This window comes from Acanthaster planci, linkage group LG01, assembly GCF_054643075.1.
Source record: "Acanthaster planci isolate LZ-2023a linkage group LG01, COTS_SCS, whole genome shotgun sequence".
Lineage (NCBI taxonomy): Eukaryota > Metazoa > Echinodermata > Asteroidea > Valvatida > Acanthasteridae > Acanthaster > Acanthaster planci.
In genome coordinates this window covers 25,284,800-25,308,168 of record NC_141777.1, presented here as the reverse complement: position 1 = coordinate 25,308,168, position 23,369 = coordinate 25,284,800, and the positions used below count along the sequence as shown (strand labels likewise).

Genomic DNA, 23,369 nt, shown 5'->3' with positions numbered 1-23,369 from the left:
TCCTTCTGTGTCCTTCCTCCATGGTTGTGGGGACTTACACATGTATTTTACATGTACACATGTACATGTATGGGGACAAATTCCTCATGAGAATGAAGGGAATCACATTTTGTCCCCAAAACTTAGTTTAAAATTTCTCCAAAGAAATTGTCTCTGTGTCGTTTAACCTGCCAGGGCATGTCACACATGCATGTCATATGTGCACATCTACAATGTCAGTGAGGTGTACAGTGACGCCCTTACAGGTATACTTTATTAAAAAAAAAAAACAGACTTGTACCTGGTACCATGTGCAGTGTACAGTACATGTACCGGTGCTTGTATGAAATATTGTAAGTACCCATAGGCCAAACTTTCCCCCAACAACACAGGCTGTGCACTCTGCACCTTAGTCTGGTAGTGGTGAGATTTGATCATTATCATAATTCATACAGAAATGGGGACATTACCCTGTTTGTGTTGGAGCCAGTGACCCCTCAGAGAGTTATAAAAGGTGGCTGGAAAATTCTGCTAGGGTAACTGCAAAGCCTTGGAAGCCCGGAAAGCCCTGGGGGAAATGCAAGAAAAGCTGGTAGAGACTACAGTGGCAGTGACCATCTGAGGTAATAAACAATATTGGTCCACAGACTATATGTACATGGAAGTTTTACTTTTGAAGTATGACAATGTTTTAAGCCGGGTTTCCATATGGTCGTGTGTATCGCAGATGGAATGCAAGACGTGAAGACGCAGACACGATAGGAAGAGACGGTGCATGGCGTCATTCTACCAAAAAATTGAAAGAAAGTGGTGTCCGAAACTCTGTGTTTTTTCGCGGAGGATGTGCCTTTAGATTGACTGTACCGCCTCATGATGCCAAACCTCTACTCCAGTTTTATGCATTTCGTTGACGGTCAGCTACACATGTATTTAGTTGATCCTAAGGGTATAACATTTAAGCATTAAGGAGATAAAGGGGAAAATTCATGGAACTAAGCGAGCGGGACATCGTTGCACGTCGGTCACGTCAGCATGCGTGTTTGTATGGGGATCGATGTATATAGTCGGCAAAGTTGAACCTGGCTCAACTTTGCCAGTCCTTCGCAGGCTGGTTTGTTTTTGTCTGTGTTGTCGGCAACACCTCCACTTGGCATGTTTTCATATGTCCGCGTTGCAGTTTGCGTCTTGATTGCTTTGCATTCTGTGTTTCTTACCGTACCGGTATGTAGATATGGAAACCACGCTTTACTGGTTATGTAATGTACTGTTACATATTATACCAGATATACATGAGTGGTGTGCGGTACAACTTGAGGGTACTCCAACCATTGCTCAACCTTATTTTTGTATCAGATCCCTGCCTCTTGATATTTAATTTACCCAACCCGAGAGCACCTTTAACTTGAATGTTTTGCTCATAGCCCACATCAGTGCATAGTTACAAGAAATGATCTAATTGACCTCTGCTAAATACATGTAGCTGGATTCAGTACATGTACATGTATGTTAGGGTTTTGAATCACAGAAAAGCTCTTTTATTATGTTTTTCTTTTAAATTCTGGTTTTGGAGAAGCTTTGAGGACTAATTTTAATGGTGTTAATTGTATCCATACATGTACATGTGGTATGTACATGTACATGTACATGGTAGGAAAACTGACTTAAACGTACTGTACAGGACATATACATGTACATGTACCGGTAATGTACTACTGGGTACATGTATGCCGTACTTGAAAGTGTACCAGCTTGTTTTGCTGTCACAGTTGTTTTTTCCTTCAGTTTGGCATGGTATGTACCGGTACTGGAGACACTGTATGTGGGTCTTTCTTATAAATAGGGGGCCAAATGTGTGACATGGTGGTCAAAATTGTCTAAATAAATTCAAAACTTCTTGATATGTAATTGATAATACATTCATGCAATAAATGTAAATGATTTTTGTTTTGACGGTACTTGACGTGTATAGACTCAAGTTGTGCAGTGGTGCAGCAAATTGTTGGCGTGTAGCAGAGAAACCAAATATGATGGTTTCTTTTCAACTGTTGCCAGTTTTGTTTGTTTACATACCATGTACTTGTATTCTCATTACAATTTTTTTCTAGATAGGATTTCAGGTGGCATAAAAATGGGCAAACATTTCCCCCCAACATTCACTTTTTGGCTATTTTTTTAATTGTTTTGCGAAGTTTAGTTTGGTTTAACACAAAGTTGCTTAAATAGCAAATACATGTATATGGCACAACTCATAGGTACATGTATGCATGCCATTTAGTTGGTGCACCTTTGCCAGAAACATTAAGTGTTCTGAAGTTTTTAGTTTAAAAGAGCTTTATGACTCGTTTCACGTGTAACAGAGAAACTGGTTTCTCTGTTACACATGGGAAAACTGTCACTATACAAACATTAATTTACACTGGGAACTGCATTAGATTTTGTTTAACAATGGCAACAACATTTCATGTCTGCAGTCAATGAAAAGTGATGTCATATAAATTAGGGATACAGATTTTCTCTAAAACCTGTCCATATTTCTGATGAATGGGAATTAATGCGAAGCATTTTGATGTCATAAAACATTACAAGACGGTTGCTGGCACACGTGGACAGACTTGACATGGCAAAATGAAAAAAATGGCGACTTCCAGCTCGACGACGAGCGTTTCCGATTCGAAAGGGAAAAACGTGTCTTTCTTCCACACGCTCATTTTTATTCGTGAGTTTTAAGTGGCTATCGTGCTCCTTTTTTAGCAAATACGTTGAGTTTCAGGTAAATTTTACCTTCATGTCTTGAGAAGAAACCCGCAACTTGTAACCTTTTGTGTGAGTAACGAAAATTTTGATCGAAATTTCTCGATGATGAAGGAATGGTGGGAACTTGGCATGTTTGTGTCATGTGACAATCACATGACAGTGCATGCCGGGGACTCCAGAATCGGAGACGTATGCTTTATATGGGTGGCCGGGGTTTCTGAACTCGGACAAAGGAAACAGGGCCCTGTAACAAAAGACCGTACTCCGAACAAAAGACCAGGCTGCTGGGCATTATCGACATTTTTTTACTCTCAAAAGTGGTGATAATCCAGATTTGTTTCGAAACCGTATAGCAGGGTTTGGGGCATTTAGAGCGAGCGGATTACCACCGGGGACAAAAGCGCTCCACCACCGCAGCGATGAGCCACCCAGCACTGCTGCATGCTAATCTGGCCCCTATTGAAAAGAAGTCAGCAGTGCACTGAGCCAGGTTCGTGAACAAAAGAAAGTTACATAATACTGCACAATATGGGCTCTTTTTACAAGACTGCAGGCCTGGCTGAAATACTCGGGTGTCAATGAAGGTCACCTGTCAACTTACCCGGTAGAGTAGTGCCTAAAGATTACTTCGTGCGGCTATAAACGTCCGTTAAATTAAATGATGAATTTTTGAAGAATTTTGAAAACGGAAAAAATGATAATTATGCCCGCCCAGCATCATTAACATTGAAAAATGTCCCGGCATGAAGTGGTTAAAAGAAAGACCCATGTGTACACGTAGAACAGCCTATGGGAGTAAACAGTTCTGACGTGGGATGCACAGTGGTTAATCTGATAATTTACAGGGCAATTTTTTTTTTCAGGAAATGCATGCAACAGGAACAGTTCTACATGTAAATCAATTTGCCAGGATTGAATTATTTGAATATTAAGAGTCAAGATAAATTTATTGCCCACGGGCAAAAGTTTTAAAACTACCAAAAACCGTGGTGTCAGTGTACACTTCATCGGGCAATTTAAATATGGTATCCTGGTCTGGCTGCCGTCTCATGAATTATTCAATGAGCACTCCCAACCCCAGAAGGCGAGCACGATGTGTCTTTCCCACCTCCACGTGGCTTTCTCGGTTTACCAGTTGGCTGGCTGCGAGATCGATGTCTCGCGTCACCTCCCATCTCCTGTATGGAGAATGATTTTTTTTTTCCTAGCTGAGTGCAGCCATTGGAGCTAATTTGATAACTGGGTGTAATTCATGACTAGGCATCCCGTGGGAGCTAGCCCATCATCTTGGACTCCCAGTGATTGCGTCTTCACGCCACTGCCTGCTGCGCTTTCATGTTGGCTTATGCTGCTCTTCAGGCTTAATTTAGTCTTGAGACTTGTTTGCAGTTCAAGAAGGTTTTCACATGTACACTGTACGTGTACTGTATGTACATGTGGGCCTGCTGGTACATGTACATACATGTACAGTACATATATGTACATGTTCTTGTCCATGTATAAACTGAACATTGCCTTGTGTGTATCAAATTGATGGGCGTCAAAGGCAATTTCTGTAACTCTGGTGTTGGTCTTGGTGAGAGTTTATGATTAATATACCGGTACGTAACTTAAATCACAGTGTTATACTGCAGTTGCTTCAGCATATTAATAACAACCACTTCAGATCCATGGCTTTGCACCATGTTTATTTGTGTTAGTGTGGCCCAGAACTGTCAGACACTTGATAAAGCTATCCGTCTGAACATCTCTGATATATCGGAGTGCAATCTGGCAAGCTCTGATGAAGGTATAGTACGTTTGATTGATGCCAAAGAGATGCACTCAGCTATGTGTTTCCTCACTCATGCTCACCACGCTTTAGAATTTATTCACGTCCTGGTCAAAGAGAACGTTGGGGTGGGTATTTTGTGGTGCATGACTCACCTAACCCCCCCAGTCCCCACTCCCAACTCACAAAGGGCATCTGCCATGTTCAATCCAGCACTTACTCAGATGCCCCCTAGTCATAAAGTCTGCTGTGATTGCTACATGTACATGTAAAAAAATATCCATTAGTCAAATTTTCATTCTCCAATTGTTCAAGTTAGCATCTTGGGAGACTGAGCTGAAAGAAACCCCCATCTGCCCGGGTGCTCCAAGAGGATGTTCTCCCCTGGCTGCATTGATGCAGTATAGAAGGAGGAAAGGATGTTATTTCATCCTTGTCCTTTTCTCAAGAGCACTGACCCTTCTCATCCAACCCTCCCCCCCACACGCACATACATTTCTGGCACTCTCCCTTTATCTCCTGTCAGCTGTGGGCCCAATCTGTCAAGTTGCGACATTCCCTCAGGGCAGTACTATGGGTCTTTCTTGGGTGGAGCTTTGCTAGTCTCCTTAAAATGTCCTGGAGCTCATGTACATGTAGGCTTGATCAGAGACTTTTTCCTTGACATCATCTTTCGAAATTTATACACAGTGTACATGTACACGTACACATGTACGGATACATGTGTGTACATGTATGTGTACATACAGTGTACGGTACATGTTGTTCCATTCAGCTGTGCCTGTATAGTAGGCCTTTACTGTACATGTACATGTACTGTACACGTACATGTACAATGTACTGTACATGAACTGTACATGTACATGTATGATATACCGGTAGTACATGCACATGCATACACCAGTACAGTCCAGGTGTGTAAATTTATATCTTTATATGCTATTTTAAGTATTGGTATTGAGCCATTGTTAAATTCATGTAAACTGATACCTGGTGTAGGAAGCCAAATCATAAAATAGGAACCAACCCCCCAGGTGTTTTTTATTTGCATGGGCACATGTCTAACTATTGATAGATGATGGGTGTCCTGCTCATTTGTCTTATGCACTCTAAATTTAAAACACTTGGACATTCTGTGGCCTGCAGTAATTCCCATTTCTTTGGAACAAACAAATCACAGTTTGCATATCACTTCCTCCCACACCTGTTCCAATATGTCACTTCCCTATTGCCTGGTCAGTCCTGCCAATGACCGGCAGCCATATTGCAGGAGAGAATTTCTTGGGGGGGGGGCATTGATGGGTTTGGTGTTTTGGCAAGATGCAGACTGTACATGATGCATGGCGCGTTACAGTGTGGTATCTCTCGTGGGAATAGTAAAAATCAGTCCTGGCAGAGATGCAAGATAATAACACACCGCCTGGCTGTGGTGTGGTTTACTCCCCTGTAAGCAAATGCAGGCAGGTGCTTCCTTTGTTGGTGAAACAAGGATTGACAACAAAGATGGCAAATTTATCAACATGGAAGTTATCAAACTGAGCTCAGGCAAGGCAGGCAAATGTGACAAGGCCGTGGCATATTGTGCTGCGAAGGTGAAAATCTGCACTTCATGTCTGGTGCATTATTGCTCTTTAATATCGTTAATCCCTGTGAAAAAAGGTCTGGCCCATATTCCAAAGGTTTCCTGTCAGTGGAATGCCAGCAGATGTTTGCTTTACGTCACGCACAAATGTTCGTACACATTTTGTACGTACATGTATGGGGTACATGTGTCAGAAATGAATGGTTGGGTCCCCCCCCCAAAAAAAAATCAATAAAAAAGAGCTATTTCAGTAATACTAATACCGGTGCGTACTACCAAAACAGCTAAAAATGAAACCAGTTTGCCCAATTATGAACTACATGTACATGTATCAAACAACATTTATAGGTACCGGTACCATAATACGGTCAAACCCTTATTTGCTCAATGGTCCCAAATCATCAAAAAATTTGTCGAAGACGGAAGGAATTCAGGTGAACTGCTTTGTAATAGTTTGTGAACTTTTGTCCCCAAGAGTGTCTCATAGCATTTTTTTTTGGGGGGGGGTTGAAATACCCTGCACATGTACATGTGCTGGTAGTACTCACACACATTTCTCATGCATATGTGACCCACTCTGCAAAAAAGGGTAATAAGTCGCCTATTGCCAAAACACGTGATGGCCTGTTCTATTTGGAGAGGGCAAATCTTCAGAAACATGATTTTGTGTTTTTCCATTAATAGCCTCTATAACATTTATGGTTTCAGAATTTGTGACTACAAACATGGATACTGATGAATAAAGATGAAAAATTGATCATTCAGTAGGAAATCCTACATAGCATTGTGTTTCCAAGCACTACACGTTCTGAGCTTGTTCTTGAAAAGTGCTTTTATTGAATCCCAAATTACAAATGTCTACATGTCTATCTCTGCACGACAGGGGTCATTCATCAAATTGTAGCTTTTGATGTACAAAATCTAAATTATTATTCTTAAAATCACTAAATTATTACCCACTTTTCTAGAGCCGGTCACATACTGTACATGTATGTTCGAGTAATCTATAAGACTGTGTAAATATTCAACCTGCTATTAATTTGTTTTATTGATGCACAGGTAATCCTCATTATGTTTGTGTATAGACAAAGACGTGGTAGATAATGAAGAATTTTAATTTCAACATGATATTGATATATACATGTATATACTTGATGTAACATAAGAAATTGATACTGTGTTTTGAGAATGCTTTGACTGATACATGTATAAAAAAATATATGTACTTGAACTGAACTTACATGCACAGTAAGCATACATACAACAGGGATGAAAGCAGTTTTCTTAGTCGTCATCTATACATACCGGTAAATGTACATAAACACTGAGGAAAGTATGAAAAACAGTTATTTTCTTTTAAAGGCTAATGGACATGTCGGCCTACATGTATGCGTCACGGTGTATTTACATGTACATTATTTACATGGACATTGAACATGTACATGTATGTGGTACATCGTTGAAAACTGCAGTATCAGTTGGGACACTCTGAAAGGGTGATGGGAACCATTGAAAGAGGTACATGTACATGTATACATATTTGTGCACTTCTGCTAAATTCTGTACTGTACATGTACAACATCTTGAACCTCAATCCATTAACTGGTACCGGTACATGTATCATAATCACCATGCCAAACTTTTACATGATGTTAAGACTGGTTCTATCATTGAGGAAGGAACCTACATGTACATGTACGAGTAGAGCTCCTCCATAGTTTTACTTAGTGAAGAGCTTCAGCAAACTTACATGTAGGCCTATATCACAGGATTTTTCCAACTGAAGTTCTGAACAGATGTTCTGAAGTTGCCAACAGACTGGGGGTACAGGTACATGTACATGTACATTGTACATGTACCTGTTAAACATTAGTTCTTTTTGTAGCAGTGAGTCATACCAGTACATGTACATTTACATGTATGGGTCAGTGAAATTGGAAAAAGGACCTGTAATTTGATTACGATAGTTCTGTGTATACACATTACCAGGTACATGTACATGCTACCCCAGTTGTTGGATTCATGACATACCGGTATGCCTACCCATGCAAGATTGGTACCCCTCAAATCATGTGTTGAGTGCACAAATGATGTGTGCAATTCCAGGAATGCACCTTGGGAGTTGGAGTACATGTGGTAGTATTTGAGAGGGCAGTGTGGTCCAGCATTCAGTGCCCCTTCTGCTGGGAAGGAGCGTGGATCCTTGACAGATGCATTTTGATGGGAGACAGTGGTCTCAATTAATGCCACAGATGGTTTGTCTTTCTGTGAGAGCCATCTGCCAATTGAAATTTCAAAAGTTTGCACAGACATCTGTTTGCTTGGATGGGTGTCTCTCCTTTTTTTTGGTGGTCAATGTAATATGTGTTAAATATTGCTTGGTTTGTGGTTCACGTAGGTCAGAGGATGAGGAAGAGCGAAGGGATGCAAGAAGATCTCAAGGTGAGTAGGACATTTCAAAAATTTTATTGAAGTAATAAATGGAATGAAGGACGTTAGCTCTTGTCATGCTCGGTACACGTTATCAGCTTGGGATGATCAAATACCTTGAAAAGTTGAAAACCAACAAGGTAGTAATTAATGTACCGTAAATTCATGTTTTGTCAAAAATGACAGAATCTTACATGTAAGTAAACCATATGAAGCATTATTGGTCACGTGACGAAAGTTACTTCTGGCAATCTACCGGTACCGTACACCAGGCAACCTCAGGAGAGCACTTTTTTGTCACATACGGTACAAGTACGGCTCATGTACAGTTTACATGTATACATGTACGTTCCACATGTTCATGTGGAGGTGTATGAACGTGAAGTGTCTGGTTCTACCATTGGTTGCATTTCTGCTGGGGCAGGTTCTACATGTACAAAGTCTTCAAAAACACATGTTCTCCAAGTCCATACTGTCAACAGTTACAAATTAAAGGAACCAGTCCATGTACATACATGTACTGGTGCAAGCTGTTGCTTTCTGCCTGGTAAAGTGGTACAGTGTATCTGCTATTCATCACCCCTTATTCATTCTGTAAATACAGTAACTGAGCTTCATTTACATGAAATGAAGGACAAAGAATTTGACCTAATTATTTTACTTATTGAAATGTGAGTGCATTTCCCAAATTCTAAGGCCAAAGCTCCTCCCCCAGCTCACAGTGTGCTTTCCACCGCCATGACACGTGCAAGCACAACGTGCAAGCTTCAAGTACAACGTGCGTGATGTGATACATGTATATAGTCTGGGCCCCAGTCTGCTTTTGCGTTTAATATCAATGATACTTTTAGTTTACGTACAATGAGCAGATGAAATACACAAACAAATAGTTAAACTCTGAACAGACCCTGCGTAAAATCCATGTTTATGGTTACTATGGTATGCATTTATGGTATGCTTGATCATGATCACACCGATAACTACCATGAGACCAATTAACATGGGAGAAAAACATCAAATTTTCAAGCCCCAAAATGTCAAAATCTAAAACAATTTCAAAGCTTTGTGTATAAAAATAAGCATGAGGGTAGGCAACAGTATATTTCATAAAAGTTTTTTTTCAATAAAAAAATTAAGGTTGGCGTGATATGCTAGGTTAGGGCAGATAACCTGAAGCACAACTATTATTTGTTTGGCCTCATCATGATGTGTAGAAAATACAGACATGTAAACCAAATGACCAATAGAATGTCTTACTTGGTGGGCGGGGGACACTGATTTAATCAATACACCCAATTAGCAATCGGCCTACTTTACTACAGGAAATTTTCAAAATTCCTTTTGAAAGATTCACTGTTAATTTGGAAGAAATTATGAGAAAAATCCACTGGGATTGTTCATGTACATGTTTAGGGTTGTAAAGGGAGAGCATTAGTTCATGCTGTTTGGATTCAATGTTGTCATTGTAGCTTAGCTTATTAGCTTTAACATTCCAAGGTGGTTTCTCCTCACTAAATCCAGAATTATTGAACTAAAGACAATTACCGGTACATGTACAGGTATTTTTGCGGACCTTTCAGTTCGGTCATGTTAACAGTTAATGCGTTGTTGGTTTTGCATATGAATTTTGCTGATTGTAAAAACGGTGAACTTTGAACTATGAGTATTAAAGGTTAACAGAAATCGAAAACATTCAGTTCACGTGAAGTATTTCAAAATAACAATAAATATGGTAGTAAGCATTTCAAAAACATCATAAATTCAATGTTTACCCCATTAATTGTGACACCAAAATGAATAAAACGATCCTGCATTTCCCCGCCCACAAATAATCCCCTTTTGGCCGTTCACGCTCCCAGGCTGATTTGATGATGTCATCGGCAGAACGCCTACATGTACAGGCAAACACTGTTTCATTTCAAGAAATACACGGTAGGACTGTGTCTTTTAATTTCTAGCCTTAGATACATGTACATGTACATTCATGCTACATGTACACTGTACATGTATGGTGTGGCATGGTGACTGATCTGGTACTGATCATGTACCGGTACATGTACATTGTACACTAGTAGTACATGTACATGTATGTATCATATTTTTGGACCCAAGTACATGTACATATATGTACTTGTCAGTATTTCCTGCCGGAACTGATAAGCACCGATTGAAATTTGACTAATTGTACCTAGTAATATACAATGTACATATATCAACTTGCTGTTTGCATTCCCCACCACTGAGCCTGGGCCCGGCCCCACGCACTCTCTGAGCATCTGACTACAGGTTGCTGTTAATGCTGTGTGGGACAAGCCTGACTGCAGTGGTTGATCATTGGAGGTGTGTACTCATCCCTACAGTGAGTCACTGCATTGGCATCAGGGCAACCCTCCTCCAACATCTAACTGCACTGGGTACTGTAGTAGTAGTTGCACTGTACCCCCAGTACATGGACTTTGTGGGAGTGCTGCTCAGACTGCTCTGGAGAACTGAACAGACATGTTGGGCACTTCAGTTTGCTCTTATAAATAAGGAACTGATGTACATGTAATGTATGCACGTACCGGTACTGTTCATCCTCTGATGATCATCTACACTTGTACAGATTCATGCACTGTACATATAAGTACATGTACATACTACTAGCATATGTACATCTACTGGTACACCGGTACTCCCTGTTGGAACTTGGATATTGGATATAATGTGCAACAAGTGTTTGTCTCTAGATGTTTATGAAGTGTCAGTGGAAGCCTTGGAAGGTACAGAGTGAGTAGCTGGCTCCCCTTCATTTCCAGTTACAAATCTGTCCAAGGTTAATAAGTTTACACTACAGTCTACCGATGAATATGGTAAGTGTAACAATGCTGATTTGGTGTCTTGTACCGTACATTGAACATAGCCTGTATACCACCAGTACCTGTTGTGCACGGACAATATCATGAACCATTCTACGGTACCAGTAGTCGTACAGACAGTGAAATAGTCTTCTACTTTGCCTATGGTACAGTGCATGTTTACAGAATGAAAACCTGTTAGTTTGTTCTTCTCCCGTGGTTGTTCTGAATTTCAAACAGTGATACATCTTGGTACCAAAAGTGTAAAGCAGTATGTACAGTGTACATGTAAACATGCACAGTACGTGTACTGTACATAGAGGTACATGTACATGTACTATACATGTATGTACTGTACATGTATATGTGTGAGCCTATCCATTTTGTGGTCAAACTGAGATTCAGAGTCAAGCTTCGGTCTTCGCTGGCAGATTTTTGGTACAGAGAAAATACGGGAAGAGTGCCATACCGATAAGTGTATAAAGCCAAAATTCTCTTTGTTTTGGTTTTTTCTTTTTTAGAATTAATTTTTGAATGAAAGACCTGTTTTTTCTGGTTGGTTCAAATGCTTTATCTTATTTCTTCCAAGAGTACCTAAATGTACAAGTGAAAAATTTAAATATACATGTACATGTAGGACATGTACCAATACATGTATATAAAAGATTGTTTGTTGCTGAATTTGTCTGTGTTGTTACGAATTGACTGGTATTCACATTGCTACTTGAAGTAAATTTTAAAAAGTTCTGTAACCCATTAATGAAAAAAGGTTCTTTTGGGAATTGTTTGCCCACATCCTGTCTATTAAATCCTTTTTGTTCCTGCACATGCATTCCGGTATTGGGTTTCTGAGTGAGTGATTTTGGCATAGTGCTGCCAGTGTATCATTCGTGTAACAGCAATCTGTCCTTTGAAACCCAAGTCCCACCTGTCTGGCACCACAAATCTCTTGATTTTCTTGAGTTACAAGCACCCTGATGGAGCGGAGACTGCTGCTTTCATTTTGCAGACTTTGCCCAGGAAGAAACAGGAAATTTTCCTGAGGGTCGCTAGACCATTTTTAGATGAGGGAGGGGAAGTCCATTGTGAATTTGTTGACGGACTGTTTAGTTTGCAAATCAAATGTAGGAAGGTGAAAAATCTTTTACATATTCACTTTTTTCACTTTTTGAAATATAAACATGTTTCTAAATATAGATGTTTGTTTACATACCGGTATGTCTGCCCCTAAATATAATAAACAAAATATTAAAAAATCAGGCTGTCATTTTGCTTTGGATATTTGTACTTGACACTTAATTCACTTGAAATTTCTTTATATAACACACACACCGGTACATAGAGTACATGTACATGTACGTGTGTACAACTCACTACATGTGAGCCATCCACAGTTTTCTTGACTGACCAACAGAGGTCAATAAATTGAACAGTGCCATAGATGTATGCATTTAGGAACGCGCTGTCCATTTCACTCAATGTCTGTCTGATTGAGTAGTACGTTCTCGTAAACTCTACCTACATGTGCGTAGAGTCTACGTAACCGGTGCGTCTGTACTATTAATAAACGTCTCACTATTCTGTTGTGGGCATTTTCAAGGCCGTAAAATATATGATATTTTCCATAAATATTATGGATTCCATTGTATGTGGTCTGTATCTGCAGCTGCCTGACCACCTGGCCATCTTGTTTGGCAGACTGTATTCATGATGCCCTAATCGCTAATATCTGTAAAGAGTGTGTAGCCCCTTTACGAGACTGATGAATGTTTTTCCCTTCGTCAAATGCATTTTGGCATTCATACCGTACTAAATTTGTGCCTTCAGATGTACATGTAATGTACGTGTACTTGAATGAATTACAGCATGTACATGTACCGGTACATGTATGTGAATATTTTGTACATGTATTTGTTAAGGAACTGTACGGGTACAGTACATGTACATGTGTGTACCACGGCATCGGTACAGTTCACAGGAGTAATCACCGTTTGCAAGCTTTTAGGGTACTCACAGTGTAAAGACATTTTTCAATAACAATAAAGGTTTTAATGATTAGAAAAAACATTGACATGGGCTGGGTACTGATGTACGAGTATACAGCTGCTGCCTCAAAGTTGAGGGAGAAATGAAGAACTTGTGTAAATTAAGAGGGAATCTAGGGGGAAATGTACATGTACAATGTGGGATAGATTTCATACCGGTATATTGAGGAGGAATGTTTGTACAGGTCTGTATACAACCTCAGTATTTACTGATGCTCACTCTTGGTCCTTTGTACCAGTTTCGGGTACACGTACATGTAGTACCCCGGTGTACATGTACATGTGTGAATGATAATACTAGTCTAACTTAGGCATTTTGTTACCAAGCAGTGGCAGTTTGTACAGTACATGAAGGACAGCATGTGCACATTGGTGTGTGCACACATGGCATAGAAGTGTGCATGACTGATGTACATGTAGTACTTTGTATGTAGGCGTACATGTACATGTACATGTACAAATTTGTGCAGAGCTGTGCCCAGCATCTTTCTGTGGGTGCCACAAATAGTGCATGAGGGCATGTACCGGTACATGTAGGCTGTATGGTTTTTGTGCCATCTCATTAATATTATGCATACACTTGTGTATAGATTTAGTCACTGCAGGGAAGACATGACTAGAAACAAAAGATGCCATGAAGCCACACATTCAACTTTTTAACCCAGGCCCCTAAAAAAGTACATGTGGGACAGTGCAGGTGATCTTTTGAAAAGGAAATATGGTACCAGGCTCAGACTGGCATTTAACTTGTTCACAAGTGGTCAAGTTAGCCTGGACTAGTTTTGAAAAGCTACAACTTACATGTATATTCAGTAAAATATAAGCCATTGGAATGTTGGTATTAAGTTATTCCATTTGTATGGGGGAATGTGCACCCCTCACTGCATTCAGCAGTTATCCTTGTCAAGTGTGCTATGGCCAACAGGTCCTCCTCCCCCCCATTAATCATTCATGCACATCCTTTTTATGACAGGAACCAGCTTCTGTATGATCTGCATACCTGACCTTTTGTGCGGTAGTGGTTAGGATCGATCTGCCCTGATCAATGCCTTTTCCCCCCCTGCAATCACTCAGTTCCTTCAGCAGGGTGGCAGCTCTGAACTGTTGGCCCAATCCCCCCTGTCTGGGGCTAAACAATGCCCTATGTTGGCACGCAACAAATCAATGTGGGGCTTTTGTGGAGAGAAGGTATTGTGGGTGACAGGGGCATGACCAGTGGTTGGCACTGGATAAAGTCACTTCAAGGGCCATACGTGTACAGTGTATGTGTACATGTACACTGTGTCAAAGGGAAGAGATTACAAAATCAACAATACATGTATCCCCACCAGTCTCCCCCAACGTTCTACACCTTACATACATGTACATGCATGGTACATGTACTTATGCATTTCACCCCCACCCCATCCTACGCCTGAGCACATATACATGCACCGGTAACTACTCCTAAAATGTGAGCCAAATGCAAACACATGAAAAAAGTTCATCTTGATGTCGTGTTGGCAAATGGAAGGAACAGATTTGACGTAAAGATCTTCAGGAGCATTGGTGCATAATCTCATGAGAATTGATCAGCTCATTCTTCTGTTGTCATTGTCCTGAGGTGTCGGTATGCGGGCCTTGGCAAGTAGGCGATATACATGTACTGGTAAATATTTTGTATGACTACTGGTATCTTGAATCAAGAGTTAAGAGCTGTGTCACTCAAATAACTCAGTATACATGTATATTTGAGTAATTTCTGTCCGATCAAACATAAGATATTCTTGGTCATCACACTTGCAAGTTTTCGTTTGGTAGTTGCCACATTCATGGGACCAAATTCTGCACGTTTTCAAAAACCTTCTAAAAATGGCTGCAATGTTCAGAATCCATTTGACTGATTTTTACTGGTAGGTATGCATCTTGTCCATATCTGTGAATATTGGTTGTGTACATACACAATTGCTTCTCATTGCAGACTACCCTACATGCATCACAAATTTGAAAAGTGCCCGTCTTTTTTAACATAATATAATAACATAATGTGTTTATCTCCACTTTCACACAAGTTGACTATACCAATTGTTAAAAAAGACGTGGGCTGGATAAAAAATACACTGTACTGTTATTGATAGGACAGGCAAGCAGCCTGAGACTTGTAAAAGGTATCCTCTAAGTCTGTGCATTAAATAGTTTTTATACTGTACTCCTTTGTACAATTTATTTTTTTGTGTAGGACAGACAAAGGTTGCAAATTTTTTCCACTATTTCCTGTGAAGAATATAGTTCTACAATGCTGCACAGTACAGGCAGGCGACGGGGATCCATCCTGCATATCTGAATACAACCACCTTGTTTCTGTGAAGGGGTGACTTTTTTTTTCTTGGAGGTGACGCAAACTGCACATTTCAGTGAGTGACATCTATTGTTCGAAGGTTCCAGACAGTGCTAGGAGTGCCGGAGGGTATTGAGGGGGAAATAAGCACATGACCTTATCTCTCTTCATGTACAAATACATGTCACAATGAACCATTCTGTGGATGACTGAAGACACATTCCTTAGCGATAAAACACACTGTACGTGTATGTCCGCTATCTAAATGTAGTTCAAAGTTTACATGTATAAGGTACTGTATTTGCCGAAGTCATGCAACACAGACTCCTAGTACGTGTACATTTACATGTGGAGACATGTACATACTTATACATGTACATGTACAGTGTACCCGTGTACATGTACCGTATGTGCCTCATCCATACAGTATCCTTGATGCACCTCATCCATACATGTACATGTACAGGATTAGTACACGCTTGAACATGACTGCAATTGTTCATGTGGGAGTGATTATAAAAAACTCCCTCAAGCATGTCAAGTATTGAATATTAAGGGGGAAAGTTTGAAATGAATGTAATTTCTTTCCTCCACAAATGCATATTTACTCACAATGTGTAGGAATTTACAGTATTCCTTTGAAACTACATACATGTACATACATGTGCACATACATGCGTAATTTTCAAAAACTGCACTCTAAGAAGTTCTGAGTTTTTCTCAATTTACTGACTGACTCAAGAACCACAGAATATGCGCTTCTACAAACTGGACTTGTTTGGGAACTGTCTGACAAGTATGGAAATGTTTATCTGAGATGATATGCATGTGTGCCTCAGATTGGCAATAAAAATGGTAATGTGGTTACCGTGGATACACGATACTGAGTGTTATGATGCTGTGTCCATAATTTATTAAGTTTTGATTATTTGATGAATTTTCTTAATTTCACCATTTTCCCTCACAGATCTTTGCCGACTGATCTGAGGAGAATGGCTTCTCAAATTCGTAATATTAATACATGTGTTTTGTTCTAGATGAAAAGTTTACATAAATGTACTAAACCATTGTTCTCTGACATGTTCCGGTAGGTATGTTCATGTACACACACAGTATGTACTGTACATGTACATTGTATTGTAAGTTACTGGATTTGTGTGCACGGAGGTTATAAATTTAGCAGTGTTGTTACCAGTACCATACAAATAAATGTAATCTTGTGTGAAATTTACTGTATTTTTATTTTTGGTTTGGTTGAAAACCACATGCATTGTCAGTGCATACTTTGGTACTCAGTGATGTAGAATGGACAACAAACCGCACCACAGTGTAAGCAAACAACCCACAACAAGAGAGTTCAAAGGTGAAACCAACACATCCGAGTTTCTTGGATTCTGGTTTGCCAAATATTTTGCAGGTTACGAGTCCCTCTGGAATTCGGGATGAAGCTCTTTGAGCGTGATGATGACGAAGATGACATTGTTCATTCACCCAGGCTCAGAGAGGCAGTTTAAAGTCAGTGTTTACATTATGGTTCCAGTCAACCTCTTTTGTTCTTCTCTGGAGGGAAATAAAATGGTGAAATTGACCCTGTCAATTGAAGTGCTGTTTGTAATAGAAAACGTCCCACCAATAAACACTTGTACATGTACTCTTAGGCTGGAATATTGAAGCTGGTGATGTTGAAGTACAGTCAGGATGAAAGAAAACAATTTACCCGTAACACTTCTGTTTGTACATTCTCTCTAAAAAGACTTGTTTAAGTTTTTCAAATTTTTTTTTAGGATAATAATATTTTTACTAGAATACAATACTAATTGGTCGGCCTAAATTGTACATATTAAAAATGCAGCGTGAACGTGTACATGTACTTGTACATTGAGCAAAACATTTCAGTACCCTAAATTGGCATGTACATGTACGGTACTGGCAGGTACCATATATTGTACAACAGTGTACAGTATACATATACATGTACATTGTATTATGACATACTGAATGTTTACTGTACAAGTACATTCTCTGTCCTTTGAAATCTGAGCAATATGGCCAAAATGCCAGCACCAAATCTGCCATACTTTCCACGTACTTACTTTTGGCCATATACTGTGCATGTATTTTAGTTTTTGGGTCTCAGAAAAATGATTGTTCAGCATAATACTAAGGTTGGCAGAGGTCCCACAAGGGGTGATTTATTATTATAATGGCAGACTAGCCATGTGGTGGTGGCCCATTAGAGTAGTCATTATTCTGAGTTGGTTCTGAAGGACTTCTTAAGCAGTGGAGTAGTTTTTTTATGGCGGGGCAGAGGTTGAAAATTATCACCTGGTGAAAAATGAGGGTACAAAAATTTGGGAGAAGGGTAAGATTTGTATGAAAAAAGAGCATTTTCAATAATCTTCAGAGACATTGTTTAAAAGTTGCTACCTGTACATGAAGGCCTACTGGGGTAATGTTTGATTTTAAATTCAAGGCAATCCAAACTCAAGTTTTTTCTTTTACATCTAAAAGCTTTAAAATACCGACTTAAGTGTGAAGGGGTTTCATTGTACATGTGTGAGCCTAATCCCATGGAGTTTTGGCAATGGGTATACCAGTAAGTTAAGTTTGAAAATGAAATCTTGGTGGGTACATGTATGAGTAGACCTTCAAGCCAGTTTGGCCGACTGGAAAAACCGACATTGCATCAGTGAGACGGTAGATGAGCATGCTACCAAATAAACTAATGAAAAAGACAAGTATGGTGTAGGCCTATATGGGAACATATACTTGTGTGTGAAAACTATTTCACTCCAAGAACAGGTGGCTTAATTTCAAAGTGAGACAATGAAATGATTTGTAATATGAAGATAAACAACTTTATCTGAGCTAAAAGACCTTGGTGTGTTTTTATTTATACATGTATGCATGTGTGTATATCCTCAGAGCCACCTGCCCATGTGGACAAGCAGCATTAAATAATAATTAGCACAAAAGAGAGAAAGGACACAGGTGCAGTAAAGTTATATGTACATATACTGTACATGTACATGTACACTTATTGCAGTCGTGTACTTCCCGTAGGTATGCATGTAAGTCGCCAGCGTTGATTTACCGCACCAGAACCCATGCGTGTAATGTTTTCCCCAGAGCTGGTCTCTTGTCTGGGCTTTCAACGTTACTCATCTCACTGATTAGTGCTCTCCCCCCCCTCCCCGTACAAGGAAAGACAGGATTGCTAAGTATTCTATTATGTGTAGCATGTCAGGAGGCTGGTAGGGGGTTGCTTGTCATGTCCAGTGATGTGGAGATGATGTGTTTGGGAGGAGACGCAGGCGGGAGGCAGGGACAAGGCCATAAACATGTGGGCAGTTCACAGACAGTTTCCATATTTTGGCTTTGTCTCTCTGTTTAAGCCCCATCACGGGATCTGGAATCGTTGTCTCAGTTTTACCCTTGAAACCGAGGGGGGGGAATAATTGGTGGATTGATTTTGATGGTTATGAAGGAGAAGATTGAGCTGCGTCAATTTGCCAGAGTGTGTTATTTAATAGGGGGATGTAAATGAAACTGAAAGTTTGCCGAAGTGGAAAACACCATCATCATCATGTACATGTACATCTTGCCAGGGTCTTCAGCTTATGGTAAATGAAACTAAAGGCAAAATTTGAATGGAAAATTAAAACAAATTCCCCCTGGATTTGACCTTTTACTGAGTTGCTCTGCTTGTGCCAAGTGGCACATTTTACAAGTGTCTAGAATAAAATGGTGCTGAAAGTTCCAAGTATTTTTGTCTTTGAAAGAGTTTCCATTATGCCGTTACACGTACAGGTTTGAATACACAGTTACCTGCGCATGCTCATGACATGTAGTACCTCTTGAGTTTCGAGCTTAAAAGATTCAACCCTAACTCCTCATGCATTTTTCCTAGAAATGTGTCTGAATCCTCTTAAATACAATATGCAAGTCTGGGCTGTGAAGGAAACAGACCAGTGGTACATTCCTTGTACTTTAAGAGGCATTACTTTTTGCAAGCATTCTGTTACAGAATGTAATCACATCTGGATGCAAAATTGACCACAACTTCCTGATGGATTGTAAAGGATTTGATCAAGACAGTGTTAAGCACTTTGCATTAGTGGGTGTGTAATAAATTCAGGCCCCACCCCCATTCTCTTTGTATGCTGGATAATCAGCACAAAATCATGTACATGTACGTACACTGTACGTATGTATCATCTACATTCTACAGTGTACAGCTATGTACATGTACTGATACCAATTGTAATATGCCTGAACCTTAAGCCGGTGAAAAACTGTGAAATAAGATTATTAATGATTTATAATTATTTGGAAGCAAAATGTATTTATGTCAAGTGATGTTTGAGTTACAATGTAGCTACAAGAATGTACACGTACATACAGGTACATGTACATGTATATTTTACTTTTAATGTGTACCGGCAGAAATGTTTGAAAAAGCTAAGCAAGTTGCATTAAAACTGAAGTACATGTATGTGTACATCGTGTCAGTGAATGGTGTTTCTTACATGTACATGTACATGTGTAAAAATTGCGTACTGTTATTTGTACATAGATCCAAGTGAAAGAATGCCAAAACACCAACATGTCAATTGACAGGGGCTGTAATCATATTAACTCATTACTTTGCTGCCAAAGATTTTCTCTCAAATTTCCACAGAAGTATTGTTGTCATGTGTGCCAGCCCTTGTCAGCCTTCGTTAGTGGGACCAATTCCCAAGTGCCTACAGATGCATTACTGCTAACTTAATTTATAATCCCACACAACAGCATGAAAAGTTAACCTTTGAGGAAAAGAATTGATGGATGAGAACAGAAAAAACTCCTTTTAGCAGGAATTGTAATTCCTAATGACTGTTAGCAGTTGTAAACCATCCATCCAGTTTTTTAAGGGAGTGTTTTCTTTCAGTGGGAAGGATCCATGGATGCACGTGCATTTGGCCCTTCATTTCTTCACTACCTGTAGTACTGGTAAACTAAAAAAAAAATTGGCCAAGCCAAGAAGGAAATTGATGGCTTCCATGGAGATTGCACAGTGCTGATAGACAAGGAGAGATTTCATCCTCTAAGGTTACAGGACGCAGAGGCAGAACGTATACAGCGTGATTTATCAACTCTCAGATGTTTTTCAGCGCTGACGCCTTATTTCTTAATGATGCCTCTCCCAAGGAAAATAGATGCTGCTGCTGTGTACATTTTTTAATCAGTGTCGGACGTGATGATATTTCAACAGCATGTACGTGTGCATTTAGATGATCCAAAGTGATTACAAGTTTTACGTGTACTTGGCATGCAGATGTGTACTTGTACAAATGTACTGCTTCTCCGTGTAATTTTTAATCAGTGTCGGATGTGATATTTCAACAGCTGTTTATGTGTACATACAGGTATGTACATGCAGATGCAGATGATCAAACTGATTCCAGGTTTTCCTTCTCTGTTATTTACCGGGTGGATACATGGCATACAGTTGTACTGTTTCTCTAGGCAGGAGTAGGCCTACATTTTTAATCAGCGTCAGATGTGATACCGGTATATGCATTTCAACAGCTGTTCATGTGTACTTGTACATGTACATGTACGACCCATAAAACAAAAAATTAAGTTTGAATTGACAGGTTTTCTTATTTATTTCATCAGCTTTACTACAAATCCTTCACCTACATGTGCATGTACAGATACTGGTAAATGTGCATGCACTGATAATGTACATGTATCCCAAACTGTCATTAACACACAATAAACATATGTTATGGCTCATAGTTGAGTACCACATGCTTCCAAGAAGGATCTTCTCTTAAAATTGAAAGAAAGGAATGAAAAGGAAACATTCCGATCCATGATGTGAAGTTATGCGGACACAAAACCCCAACCCTGTATAAATCCTCTGAGACAATTCATCTGGTCGCACCACCCACTGGCTGGGTCTTGAACCCCAAGGAGCCCAGGCCTGACTTCTCATCATCACAGCATTCGCTGGTGGACGATGCTTAACTAACTCTGAGTTGCTCTCTCCTTGCCAGTTTTCAATCAGTGCTCACCGGCGGGTGTCCTGCTGACCTCATATTCTATCAGATTTCATTCACTGCTTTGCTAGGATTTTGGGAGGTTGGCCTCCTCTTTCTGTCGAGACCTTGTGCTCCTTTGAAGCGGATTCTTACTGACTCTTTGCATGAAAAAAAACCCCACTTTCGAGTTCTTTTTGATTGCCGGGTTATGGCAAGGCAGGCACATTTTCACTGTGATGTGAGCAATGGAGTGCTTCAGCCCAAGTGCCTGTTTTTACGGGGGTTGGGGAACGATAAATGGATTTAGGAAGGATGAGATGAGGACTGACAAAGATGAGGATTTGGTCTATTGCCGGTTACCGGCCCGTCCTAACTCTCTTGTGTGCGGAGAGTTCCTGGTAAGTCTGTGGGGGACCGGCTTGCCAAGCCCTGGTTATGAATCAAGAGTAACAGTGGTTACAGTGATTGCTTTGGGTGGGGGGCTTTGCTTTCTGTTACATTTTACTCGCAATTGTATTTTATTCGTGATGTCGTGTTGGCATTCTCAGGAGACCGTCTGTAATGTGTGCCATTTTGTCCTGGGGATAAATCGTAATCAAGCAAGCTGACTATGGGACGTGGCTTTGCGTGCTTTCTGAAATACAGACGTTTGGTTCTTGGGATTGTGTACTTGGTCCAGTTAACAAGTTGGCCCAGATTGTACAGGTCGCCTCTGTACATCGTAAAGAGTGATTTCCACTCCAAATGAGTACTGTCTCAGCTTTTTTCTGTTTACCTAATTTGTAACTGATGTCCGAGAGGAGTTCTCAGCATGCACAGGAACAATTTATGTTCAAGCTCCCCATGGGTTTCTACATGTTTTGATGTACATGTATTTGTGAGTATATTCTCTGCATCGATAAGGGCCATCCTTTCTTTGATAGCTTGGGTGTTCTGTTTTATGCACTTGTAGATGTCATACTTTCATTTGTGTAGATGATTTACAGTACATACCAGTACATGTACACGTAGGTATTAACACCGGTACTTAAAAAGCTGCCATACCATGTACATGTACATATTTCATTTTGTTCTCTAAAACAATTACTGGTAGTTGTGATAAAATTGACAGCAGTCATCACACCTGTCTCATTTAGCATTCAGCTATGCAAGTGTACAGGTGTATTGTACGTACTCGTATACTTTTAAAAGCACATGTACATGTATGTACACATACATGTATGGTACATGTACATGTTACATGTGTATTTATAAAGTACTGGTATACATGTATATGTGATACTTTCCTTCAGTTCATACACAAAGGAAACAAACAACCAAGATGCGACTTTGTTTTTGTCTTTGTACATGTACATGTACTGGTACATGTAATTTGAACAGAGCCCTGAAGAATCAATTTGGTTTTACTTTTAGCAGTTGGCATCTAAAATGAAAAGCCCGTATGAGAATTTTATGTATCCATTTCTTGTGAATAAGGCTTCAGTGCAACTGTATGCCAAATGGCTTCACTTGTAAAATGTACATCTGCCAGTATGTCCTATATGTACGTGTACATGTAGTTAGGATCCCTAGAGGATGTTTCAGGAGGAAACCAACCAAGTACATGTACGGTACCAAGTACATAT

General features: G+C 39.8%; 1 protein-coding gene across 4 annotated transcripts in view; it reads left to right on the top strand.

The window, feature by feature from the left end:
* The window catches only part of LOC110975249 (apoptosis-stimulating of p53 protein 1-like), a 55,797-nt gene that overhangs the window by 15,940 nt on the left and 16,488 nt on the right, over positions 1-23,369 (top strand). For 2 of the 4 annotated variants that reach the window (XR_015424670.1, XM_022227566.2), the window contains exon 4: positions 8,485-8,528. Coding sequence is in view for 3 of the 4 variants with exons in the window: in XM_022227566.2 (XP_022083258.2) it covers positions 8,485-8,528 (44 nt within the window). In the remaining variant the exon portion in view is untranslated. Of the gene's footprint in view, positions 1-8,484; positions 8,529-10,790; positions 11,369-21,065; positions 22,143-23,369 lie in introns of those variants that run through there. The other 2 variants (XM_022227571.2, XM_022227568.2) reach the window with 2 other exon arrangements.